Raw genomic sequence first — 13,088 nt, 5'->3', positions numbered from 1 at the left:
ATGAATTTAAAGGAAGGTATGACAGCTGGTTTGGGTGATTTATAACTTCCCTGGATGAGTCCTTGACTCCCTATATATCTCAGATAATAATATATTCCAGATGGCATTCCTTTACGGATGTGGCTACAGCCCAAGACAGGAAGTTGTGGAGGAGACTCACCACAAACAGCGACCCTACTTGAGTGGGAAAAGCTGCAGAAGAAGAAGAAGATGGCATTCCTTTTGAGTGTTTTCTGCCACCATGCTGTCACTGCTCATTTCATTTAGCAGTCTTTTAGAGTACAGGTAGCCCTCGTATAACGCAGTACTTATACAACGCGGTTTCGATATAACCCTCGTATAATGCGGTACTTATACAATGCGGTTTTGATAAAAACATGGTCTACAAATTGTACTAACCCTTTATCTTTTCTTTTTTTTTTTTTACCCGTGTGACTTAAAAATCAAATTTTATCTTTGTTAAATTTGCGTCTGCCCATATCACGCATAGTTATAAGTAGCGAGTTTATATTAGAGGAAATACCCTTTAGCACGCATGTGTATCAATTGTTTACCGTATAAATTGTTTATTGTTGAAAATTGTCTTCCTTTTCTGTCAGGAAAGCGCATTAAAAATCATGTGTGTTAATCTCAAGCTGAGCACTTTATTTTCTGGTGAGTTACATACAATATGTAATACTTTTTTATGTAAAAAATTTATTTTTATAGTAATAGCCACTTAGAGGGCTTTTGCGATATGGTTGAAAACGAAATTAGTCAATTAATTGATGGAGAAATAGATTTAAATTAGGAGGAACTGGTACAATTAATAGATGACGTCGAACCAAATAGCAGGGAAAGTTCTGCCGAAGATTCTGATTGTGATGAATCCGTTAAAGAATTCAGTTTAAAGAAATTAGCAGAAGGATTGGACTTGGCAAGAAAGTTAGGAAGTTATTTTATGGATAATGATCCCTCAATGGAGCGCTCCGTAAAATTCACGAGACAATTGGATATTTGTTTAGCTCCATATAATGGACTTAATAAAAAATTGCAGCATAGTGGTAAGCATGGTCTTATTACTGACTTCTTGATAACTAAACCAGCCAAAGTATGCAATGAGAATTATACAAATGATGTCCAAGAGATTTCAAGTGATGATGATGACGTCTGGCCACTCGTAAATAGAGAACACCTATGGAATGTTCGTTTTGAAGACAGTGATGACAATTAAATTATGCACTTTATTTTATTTTGCTTAAGCAATGCATTACTGACTTCTTGATAACTAAACCAGCCAAAGTATGCAATGAGAATTTTGAAGTTTACGTACAATTTATATTTTTATAAGTTTATACTATGTATTTTGTTTCATAGTTTATGTTTTCTTAACTTACATGAATTATCTGAATTAAATAAAAATATTTATTTTTTGTTGGATATGTCATTGTTGTTTATATAATTAAAAAAAAAAAAAGAATTCAGAACATAACCCAACTTTTTTCTATGTGATCTGAGGCTTGCATAACGTGATTTACATAACACGGCATTTCTATGGAACCTAACATCTGTATTATACAAGGGTTATCTAAAACTGAGAATAAAGATATTCCTCTAGAATATCTTTATTCTCAGTTTTCAATAGTCTCCAGAATATTTTACCACCTTTCTGGTATTTATTTTCAATGTTCTTACCAAAGTCTTTCCATGACTTTTGTTTTAATTTTACACAGCTCGTTGCTTTCTTATGTTTTTGCTCTGTATTCTCTAAGAGCATGAGGTGACTTACTTGCCAGAAACTTTCAGTATTCTTTCTTCTTTTTCTTGACTGCCTGTTTAACTTCCTGAGTCCACCATGGAGTTCTGATTTTTCTATCCTTGCAGATTACCTCACCACATGCCTCTCTGGGTGAATCAGTCAAAGTTTTCCTAAGGATTTGATTTTGATTTGATATTGATTTCCAAAATTTGGTTCCTGTTTTCAAACTCTTTCAGTTTTTCTTGTATAATGTGTATTTGAGTCTATAGTTCACATCTGATAGCTGTTCAACTTTGATTCGGTTCATAACATTCTTACACACCTTTCTTTTCGATATGAAGTTCAGATTTATCTTGCTCAACACTAAATGGTGATTTAGTGATAGAAAGTGATCACTAAATGGTGATCACTTTCTCTTTCAAATCCTCTGCATACTCTTGTGTTCTGAATCAGTGAGAAAACATCGCTATCGACAATAACACAGTCAATGAGATTTTTTTTTTATTCCTTGCATCATCTGTCCATGTAAATTTGTGTACATTTTTATGTTCGAACATGGTGTTAGTAATAACCAGTCTATGTCCTGAGCAGAAATCTAGCAGGTACTTACCATTATTATTAATTTTGCTCTTTTCTCCAAGTTTTCTCAAAACATTCTTATGTCTGATAATCATTTCCTACTGTGGAGTTAGTCCAGTGGTGTTCCACACGGCTTAGTACTTGGTCCTCTGTTGTTTAATTCGTCTATCAGTGATTTAGGAAATGATTTAACAAGAAATATTCAGTTGTTTTCTGATGATGCCAAACTGGGAAAAGCAGTGGTAAATGAAGATGATGCAAAGATCCTGGAGGAAGACTTAAATACACTAGCAAATATGACTGCCAGTTTAATGTAGCCAAGTGTAAAGTGATGGATGCAGTTTGGGATGAGATCTCAAGCTGTGTACTATATTATTATTATTACATGACACCTCCAAGGAGTCCAAAGACTCATCGAGGGAGAACTAAACTGCTTGAAACTGATGACGCCAGGGACTTGGTGTGATTGTGGACAGGGAGTTGAAGTTTAGCAGGCATATTGCAAAGGTAACCAAAACAGCACCTAAGATTGCATGGTTATTGAAGAAGAACACACTAAAAAGCAGGGATAGTGAGAATATTGTTCATCTCTATACAGCTTCAGTAAGGCCACATCTGGACTACTGAAGTTCAGATGTGGGGATGAAGAACTGATGTAGGAGATATTGGCGAATGGCAGAGATTGTGGGAGAATAGATTGACTGTCTGTAGGCTTCAAAAATTAGCTGATAGGCGAAAATGAAGACATGATAGAAGCATTTAAGTTATTAAAGGAATTTTGTAGGATTGATACCTTTATAATAATAATACTTTTTTTATTTATTTTTATATCTTGTATAGATAACTATTTATTAATACCATTAATATGCAAATACTTCACACTTTGTACATACATTTTATCTTATTCACTAATTTATCTCCTCATAAGTATTTATTTATTAATGTGCTGTTTACTACTCATGCCTCTGTCCTGGTACAGTATGACCTTTCTTTCCTTGTGCCATAAAATCACAAATCAATCACTCTTTCCATCACAGAGAATCCGAAACTAGAATCTGCTCTGGCTGACAATTTCCTTCTATCATTTTGTTATGCTCGTTTGCTGTCTTTATCACTCATGAAATTCTGATAATTACTCTGATCCCTTTGATTATTTATTATTCAAGATCCATTTGCTGCAGTCAGATACTTATACAGTATATTTTTTTTTACTTTAGAGAGCTTTATTGTGAATATTGTGTTTCTTTCCTTGTTCAGTTCCACTAAATCAAGCCAGAAGAAATACAGAGGATATTTGACTATCAGGATCTAATGTGAATTATTGCCCACTACCCACCAGAATATAAGATAATCCTCACCATCCTCTCAATATCCTTAAGTTTTGCTTAGTTCTTTTTCCAAATATTCTGTGGATGTTTTGTTTACTTGTAACTCAGATTTTATCTGAGTTACAAGTAAAAGTTACTGGTCACAATGGTTGCATGAAGGTAAATTCCCATTTACCTTCAATCACCCACTTTCAGTATTGTGTTCCATTTAGCACATTACTGAAAATGACGCCAAGATTTTTCCCTGCATACTAATGTGTAGCCAAACTGGATGATCTTCAATTTCTATTTATTGCTCTTATTGATTCTGTTCTGATTATTGCTTTCTTGATTCAAAATCTTGCTCTGGTTTAATTAGTTGGTTGTTGTGCAGGAACTGGTCACAATGGTTGACTCTTGGATTCCAATTCCAGGTTCATTTGCCCATTCACTTTTCTAAATGACTATTCTGATATTTTTAGGTCCCTTAGTCAAAGCTCCTGACAGTTTTAGCATGTTATGTCAGCTATTTTCTCATGATTTAAAAAATATTTCTCTATCTCTACCTTAACAGAATCTTCTGTGAGACCACAGGCACAGATAAGTCTCACTGTCTGATAAACCCATTCTGATATTTACCCACATCACTCTACTTGATATTGCTTGCCATTCAAGTAGATTATATTTGTGTTTTGTGTTGAATACTACAGCTACTCCACCTTTTCCCTGATCACTATTGCCTGAATATAACATCTTGCATTTGTTATTTAAAAGATTCACGCCTGTTTTTTTCTTCTTTGTTTCAGTAATACCAATATGATACTTCTCTAATTTTTCTTTAAATTCCACTTCTTTTCCATTGATACTTCTTACACTGATGGTATTGTTTTGAATTGAGTTGGAGTTTTTTCTAGTTGTTGACTTTTCACTGTTTGTCCTTATTTCCTGATGAAAACAGTCCATCTTTAAATGCATGCTGATGCTAGCATGAATTTTATCATGTACCATCATTTGTTTTGGTTTAAGCTAATACAGAATACAGTTTGGTCAACCCAAATCCCTGATTGCCTCCCATCCACATTTGTTCATTATCCAGGTAGATATTTATTAATGTGGCTGTACCATGAGAAGATGAGGATTGGATTTAGGTTTAGGATTGGAAACTGGGGTTTCTCCACTTCTGCATAACAGAATCTTCTGTGGGACCATAGGCACGAATAAGTCTTACTGTCTAATTAACCCCATAATCATGTTTACCCTGATTGGGGGGGGGGGGGGTTGTCTAAGGTGGAACACTTTTGACAACTCTCACTTCTCAATCCAGCATTACCAAATATATATAATGTATTTTTAGTAATACGAATTTAGTAATGCGGTTTTGAATTAACATGAATTAACACTTTTCGAATTAACATAGTTAATAAATTCATTCCACGATTTATTTACATGGATTAAAAATTCCATTATGTTTACACCAGTCCAGACAAAACTTCTGACCATCCTTGACTGTTATCATTAAATATAGTACAGAGACAGTTAGTGTTTTTGCACTATATTTAGTCATCATCATACGTATCAAGGATTTAGGCCTAGTATGGCCTGTTCCGGCCTTAGAAGTCATCGTTGAATCGTTTAAGAGGACGTCCTGGTTTTCTTTTTCCTAATGGCTTGTACTTTAAGGCTTGTTTTGGTAATCTTTCTGTTTTCATTCTTTGAACGTGTTCCATCCATCTATGTTTATATGTTTATATTTTTTACTTTTTTTCAATTACTGGTTCTTGGTTTAATTCTTTCATAATATCTTCGTTTCTTTTGTGATCAAATAGGGTATACTTTGCAGTTTTTCTCATAAACTTCATATCTGCTGTTGTTAATCTTTGTTTGTCTTTTTGTTTTATTGTCCAGATTTCTCTTCCATACATTAAGACCGGTAGGGCTAATGTGTTGTATACTTTTAGCCTGGTTTGTTTTTGAACTAGGTTTGGTTTAAATATAGAGTTAATTACTCCTGTTATTTTTAAATATTTTGCAATTTTTATGTTTATATCTTTTTCATTTTCATAAGTGATCATACATCCTAGGTAGTTAAATGAATTCACCTGTTCTAAGATCTTGTTATCTAATACTATTTTAGTTCTTGCTGGATCTTGTCCTTTAAAGGCCATAGTTTTTGATTTTTCCGTTGATATTATCATACCATAATCTTTGGATATCTCATTTAGATTTAAAATAGCTTTCTGTAAGTTATCTTCAGAATTTGTAATTATTATTTGGTCGTCTGCAAAGAGGAGAGTGTTTAAGTTAACTGTAGGTGAAAGTTTAATTCCTTGATGTAAATTTTTACTCCATTTTATTATTATTTCATTTAAGTAGATATTAAAAAGAGTTGCTGAGAGGGGACATCCCTGTCGGACCCCTTGGTTTATCTCTCTTGTATATGATAGCTCATGATTTAATCTTATTTGTATTTGATTATTTTCATATATACTTGTGACAGCTTTTAGGATATTATTTGGTATTTGTCTTTCTTTTAATATGTTAAATAATATGTTTCTTTTAACTTTGTCAAATGCTTTTTCAAAGTCAATAAATGCAATATGTGTTTCTAAATTATGTTCTCTTCTTTTCTCTATTATTAATTTTAGGCAGAAGGCTGGGTCTATACATGATCGTCCTTTTCTAAATCCATTTTGTACCTCTAGAATAAAGTTTTCGGAATATTCCATTAGTTGTTATTTAAGATTCTGCTGTATATTTTGTAACATGAATTTAGTATACTGATACCTCTATAGTTTTTAGGGTCATCTCTATTACCTTTCTTAAAGATAGGAATCACAATTGCTTTTTTTCCATTCTATTGGGGGGATACCAGTTGAGTAAATTTTATTTAAAAATAATAAGAGTCTTCCTTTGAATCTTGTTCCTGCGTATTTATATAGTTCTGAACCTAGCTTATCTTCTCCAGGTGATTTTCCGTTTCTTGTTTCTATATTTATATTGTTTCTATATTAACTTGTTTCTATATTAACTATATTTAGTGACAGTTTTATTATTTGGAGACAACTGGAGTTTTTATTGTAGTGCCAAACACAGTATGTAATTAAGTACATTGTCCTTGATATCTTTCAAATTTTTATTGCAGAAAATACACAGTAACTCCTGTTTTTAACACAGCCATTCAGTCCAGGAACCAAATCATTTATGTAAAGCAAATTTTCAAAACCAAAAAGATTTATATATAAATAACTGGAAATCAGCATTGCATTTTTGGATTTTCTATATCATTAAGACACTTCAGAAATAATAATTTTGCAAATAAAATTTAACTGAAAACCTTCACATTAGCATGCCATATACAGTTTCGATAATTTCCTTTAGATAATTTCCCAGCCATCTTGTTTCACTAGCTGATTTAAATGAAAATGTAAAGGTGATGCATTTACACCACCTTTACATTTTCATGATACAGCTTTACTGTACAATGTCAGTTTTACTTCTATCTGATTTGCCTTCCTAACTTTAGGTATATAGTTTGGGTATAACTTCCTTCAGATATCCCTTAACCATGTCCCATGCACTGTTTTAACATACTCACTTCGCTTGCAAATTATTATGCCATCACATTGTTTCAAGCTGCCTCCTAAGCTTATCAAAATCACTTGTCCTGTAGTTCTAAGTAATAGTAATACCCCCTTTCTTAACTGAAAATAGTATGTTGGCATTATCAGTTAAGAAAGGGGTATTATTTAAGAGGGAAGATCTGCTCTTGACTGTTAAGAGATTTGCTCTTATACATTATCAAATGTAAGTGGAGAAGAAGAAATATCTTTTGCAAGAAAACCTAGAAAACCTTTCTGCAATCTTGTTGTTGTTGTTGCTCCATTTCAGGATGATGCGAAGATCAGTGTTTAGAGTACTTATTGTAAATTAACTTGTAGCTTGAGAGTTTGAGAACTGCACGATTTATCATATGAGTAAAGTGAGTGGAGAATGTTATCAGCAAAAGTGATTAGGGTTTGAGGTCAGTGAGAACAGATAATTTTTTACACTGGTTTCTATAAATTAAGGAACAAAGAGAAAAATCAGAATAACTCAGATTGTATGATAACTTTGTATGCAATTCAGTAACAAGCAGCATGATATAAAATGTGAAAGAAACACCCAAAAAATTGTAAATAAAGAGTATAAATCAGTAACAAATGGGTACATGACAGATGTGTACACTTTAACAATCTCATTTTGACAAGAAGTTAAAATGAGATTGTTAAAGTGCCTCAGTAAGGACTGTGGTCAATCCTCACAGCAATAGCACTCACAACAATGTTTCATATTGTTTGTAAATAGTGTTCAGAAGCTCGGTAATGAAAATTATTGCTCTTGGAAAACTCCTAAATTCATCAAGGTTTTGGTGAGGTGGGTCAAGAGCAGCAGCACACATATCTAGAGCATCCTAGACATGCTCAATCAGATTAAGGTCAAGTGACCTGGCTGGCCAATCTGTTCGTACGATAGTCTCTCCTGAAGATATTGATCCACGAGCTTTGCGTGATGAGGACAAGCATAATTGTCTTGTAGGATAAATGTCCTCCCTACTGCACTCACATAAGAATAAACATATGGGTGTAAGACCTTGTGAATAAAGGTCAATGCATCCACCCAATGAGATGTCTTCCCAAACCACCACACTGCCTCCTCACAGCAATACAGCACTCACAACAATGTTTCATACTGTTTGTAAATGGTGTTCAGAAGCTCAGTTAGTAATGAAAACTATTGCTCTTGGAAAACTCTTAAATTCATCAATCTTTTGGTAAGGTGGGTCCCCTTTCACAGATATTAGAAGGGATGGTAATGTGTCTCTGGGTCTCTCCAGATCAGAGCTTGCCTGGTATCACTTTATAAAGTAAATCAGGACTCGTCTGTAAACAGTACCAACCTCATTGTCTTGGCTCCAGTTGATGTGGAGCCTGGCCCATCTGACATTCTCTCCAATGGTATGGTGATAGGGGCATGCAGACCACCATTTGCCTAGCATATAGCCCACCTTCATGATGCCCTATGCACACAATGGAAGCAGAATTTTTAATTAAATGTAAACTTAAATATTATTTCATATTATCAGTTGCTTTTATTACAGCATTTATATTATGAGAAAAGCACAAATTAATTTTGATTTTTCATTTGTACGGTAGCGCATTGTTCATATGTTGTGTTTATGTGCAGTGTTAATTTTTAATGAAATGATTGTAGTAGAAGATTTACTTGTAAGTTAGTGTATCCAAAATAAGAGTTACAATTTAATGTTTGTGTCTTTTCAAAATATATAAGTTAAAAAGACTTACTAAATTTACTGAAAGTGTGAAATTTTACTGCTTTCAAACACGTTTGCATTAGGATTCATAATGGTAGCAGTTTCTCTCATTTTACAATTGAAGTGGAACCTGGAAATGTAACGTGCATTGGAGCATGCATGAGTAAACAGCATACAGTGACTAGTAAACAGTCAACAGAGCTATAAAAGAGATGCAGATATGGAGAGATCGTGAAGAATTTTTGCAGTGAGTCAGAAAAAGTTCTGTTATTAGCAGTCTTTCATATTCAAGATTTTGGCTATTATGTTACAAAAGTAACTGGAATAACAGCTCTGTAAGGAACTTCGGAAATTAGAGAAATATTTATTAAATATTCTATTTGAACAGTAACAATTTAATGGCTGTTTCAGAAAAATAGTACAGCAAGTAGAAATCGAAGTGTTGTTAGGTCATTTTTCCTAGGAGATCCTTCAGATAGGAAGAAGATAAAAAGTTGAGTCCTGAAGTAGAAAGAAGGAATGTTTTATATGAATTTTCTACACAGTATTAAAGTAGGAGCATACGAGTATTCAAATTAAACATTTTATTGTTCAAGTCTGAACTTTTCATCTCTCTTACTATGAATAGGAAATTGTAGGAAATCTACGATTATTTTCAAGACTTCTGTAAGTGAAAAGTAGTTTTGAAGATAAAGAACTGTTTCCACTGAAGACATAATGAAACATTTTTTTTTATTCCAACTTTTGTTAGAGAAATCCAGATGCAGTTAGGAAACATAATGTCCTTTTTAGTTGTCATATATTTCATTCCATATAAGATGTGATTTATTTAATTAATCATTTTAGTTCTTAAGATAAGTTACTGTTGTTAAGGTTCAGAACAGTATATATTTCTTTTGATATATCTTAGTAATGTTAAACTGTTTCCTGTTTTTTTAAGGAGGTGTGAAGACTCAATTTACTTAATTATTGTGGAAGTTTAAGATTGAATTTTAAGAATAGAAGAGAATTACACTTGATCTTACAAGCAAGGATCTTGCTTGTGTGCTTGGATTTCAGTATAGAAATCTGATATCACATACTTTGCTGCCTGTTCTCAAATTCGTGCACATGATGACAGGATTTGATAACTAAACTTTTTGCTGTGAGTTGTGGTTGGTGTGGAAGAGATTCGAGGGTTCAGTCAAAAACAGGAGATCAGGTTTAGATGTCTGCATGTAATGATGCACGTCATTTAGTTTTGTGTTCATACCATGAATGTTGTGGAAGACATTTTTTTATGAGATTTTTACTTTGGGGTGGGGGGGATTTCTTGGAAGAAGTTTTGTGTTTAATTTAACCACAGTAACACTATATCCATTGAGGCTTTCTTAAATGTTTGCATGTCAGAGGTAGAAAAAGCAGAAGAACATTTATAGCTAGAGGATATAGAATCTTAGACCCATTGCCCATATAGAGAGCATCCAGATTACATGCCACAATGTAGCTGTGTAATGGTACCTGTTCCGTACCATTACATAGCCTCCATCCAGGCATGATCTGGCATTGTAGATGGCAACAAGATTCTGCATTAGTTGATCAGGAAGCCTTCAAAATGTATTACTATCTGGTGACTGGCCTGTGGAACTGCTTTGCTACTATACCCAAGATGGAGAAGGTACTGGATCTCTACATTGCATTTGACATACTTTAAGGTATCACTCACACTGCATGTTGAAAGACTGGAGGAAAGAAGCCAGACCCCTTGCTCTAGGAACCAAGTATGGCAGCAGCCACTTCAGGTCCCAGTAAGCAAGGCATTAACTGGAGCTGTGAAAATCTGAACCACCTAGTAGGACTAGTTATCATTTCCTCCAACTATTAAATAATGAGAGTACTCACTGACATCCCAGCCCCTTTGGTAGAAACAGGCCACATCTTGAGAAGTCTGGGTTGACTTGACTGGTATAGTATACACCCATAGATATGAGACCTTTCGACACTTCTGCGCATGTCAAAAGAAGGAGAATCCATTCCGATAATAGGGTAATCATTCCGTATTGTGGGATGAGTGTTTATTATTACACATCGGAAAATTAACTTCTCTTTTATGATCATTGTAGTTTTTAAAGTGGTAACTATTTTGTCTGTATAACAGTTGAAAAATTTTACGTATAAAGCATGTGATTTTGCATGTTAGTGACCAATTCGTACATAACCTTATTTCTTTCTCCCCTTCAACATGAATTGACTCTTCTTGGCAGTCTGCCAAAGAGAGCTCTCGCTTTGTGTTCGGACTATAGAGGCTATGTATTCTACATCACTAGCCCATAATGGCTGAAATATTAGTACATGCTAGTGTGAATATAAATGTTATTAGAACCATGTTACTGATTTATCTCAGTAGTATTTTCTGTGTTGGTGTTACCAAAAAATTTAATCAACTATAGATTAGTTTATTTCATACTACTGCAATAATTTTAAATAGACATTCTCTGCTTTTTTGTACCTATATATATATATATATATATATATAAAGAAAATGAGATAGTTAAATCAGTAAACAAGCAGAATAATTTTGAAAGTTTATTTTTCACTTGGTTAGAGTACAATAAATTTAGTTTAATCCTTTATCCAAGTGTGAGCAAACAAAGTTTGCACCTGAAAGTATCTTCAGGACTGGGTTAAGGTGGTACACACCAGGGCAACTCGTTGCAAAGGTGGAGCAAGCTACCAACACTCCTATCTCAGTATCTCCTATAATGCAAAACACATCTCCTTGCGGATATGTCTAATGTTATGCATTAAGGGAAGGGCCACTACCCAGACTAGTTTCGACCTTTATTGAGGTCTCTTCAGTGGGAGCCAGGCCCAAGTGGAGATATCAAGCAGTAGCATTAGCAGGTCATCTCTACCTATAGGAATGAGTTGCCCTGGTGTGTACCACCTTAACCCAGTCCTGAAGATACTTTCAGGCGCAAACTTTGTTTGCTCACACTTGGATAAAGGATTAAACTAAATTTATTATACTCTAACCAAGTGAAAAATAAACTTTCAACATCTTTCTCTAAATCCAGAGTAAATTATTAAAAAAGGGTGGCACACCAATTGGCAATTCCTATAGGTAGAGATGACCTGCTAATGCTTCTGCTTGATATCTCCACTTGGGCCTGGCTCCCACTGAAGAGACCTCAATAAAGGTCGAAACTAGTCTGGGTAGTGGCCCTTCCCTTAATGCATAACATTAGACATATCCGCAAGGAGATGTGTTTTGCATTATAGGAGATACTGAGATAGGAGTGTTGGTAGCTTGCTCCACCTTTGCAACGAGTTGCCCTGGTGTGTACCACCTTAACCCAGTCCTGAAGATACTTTCAGGCGCAAACTTTGTTTGCTCACACTTGGATAAAGGATTAAACTAAATTTATTATAAAGCAGAATAATTATTCAAAGATTTGTCACTTCTGTGAAGTAGTGCTTGTAAAAATGCTTTTTTTTTATATTGCAGTGTAAGAGTATTGTAAATTCTTGTTTACATGAGACTTTGCTATTTATTAACTCCAGGCAACTAGAAGAGCAGAACATACAAGAAAAGTATAGACGTGAAGGAAAACAGCTGCCTGGGATAGGTAATAAAGCAAAGTATGTTTTGTATATGCCTTTTTTCCCCTGCTCCTCTTCAGTTATTTGCATATTTATTTTTGTGAATTTTAGGTCATGTATATCCTACTTCAACTAACCTGGATTGAAGAATTTAAATTACGTATTTTAGAATTAAATAAACTTGCAATTTACCTGATTTCTGGTTTAACTCTAATAAGCATGTATAATTCTGCAAATAATTTCAAATTTGAAGATTTTAAATTACACATATAAGTTGAAGCAACTGTGGATTATCTGATGATTATCATTCTGATACATCACGTTATCTTTTAATAATTACTTCCAAAATTATTTTAAATGACATATATTAAAAAGAGATTAAGAGATAATTATCTCTTAATCTCTTTCCATTAATTAGATGCATTAATCTTTTCCCCATTCATTGTAATGATTCCATGATTTAGTTTTAATTTTGCATAATAAATAATTCCACTTTATCTTTCAATGAGGACCATATTTATTGTAATAGAATATTTTTGTAACATTTAGTTGAAATTATTGTTGTTATTTA

The 13,088-nt window shown here is 33.8% G+C and overlaps 1 protein-coding gene across 3 annotated transcripts in view; it reads left to right on the top strand.

Moving 5' to 3' along the window:
* The window catches only part of l(3)80Fg (dnaJ homolog subfamily C member 16 l(3)80Fg), a 326,699-nt gene that overhangs the window by 208,505 nt on the left and 105,106 nt on the right, over window positions 1–13,088 (top strand). For all 3 annotated transcript variants that reach the window (XM_090394766.1, XM_090394767.1, XM_090394769.1), the window contains one exon: window positions 12,479–12,556. In XM_090394766.1, coding sequence (XP_090250892.1) covers window positions 12,479–12,556 — 78 coding nt within the window. The remainder of the gene's footprint in view (window positions 1–12,478; window positions 12,557–13,088) is intronic.

This window comes from Typopeltis vanoorti, chromosome 6 (genome assembly GCF_054136105.1).
Source record: "Typopeltis vanoorti isolate ZY-2024b chromosome 6, IOZ_Tvanoo_1.0, whole genome shotgun sequence".
Taxonomy (NCBI): Eukaryota; Metazoa; Arthropoda; class Arachnida; order Uropygi; family Thelyphonidae; genus Typopeltis; species Typopeltis vanoorti.
Note: the sequence above shows the minus strand (reverse complement) of the source record. Positions and strands in the feature narration are given on the sequence as shown.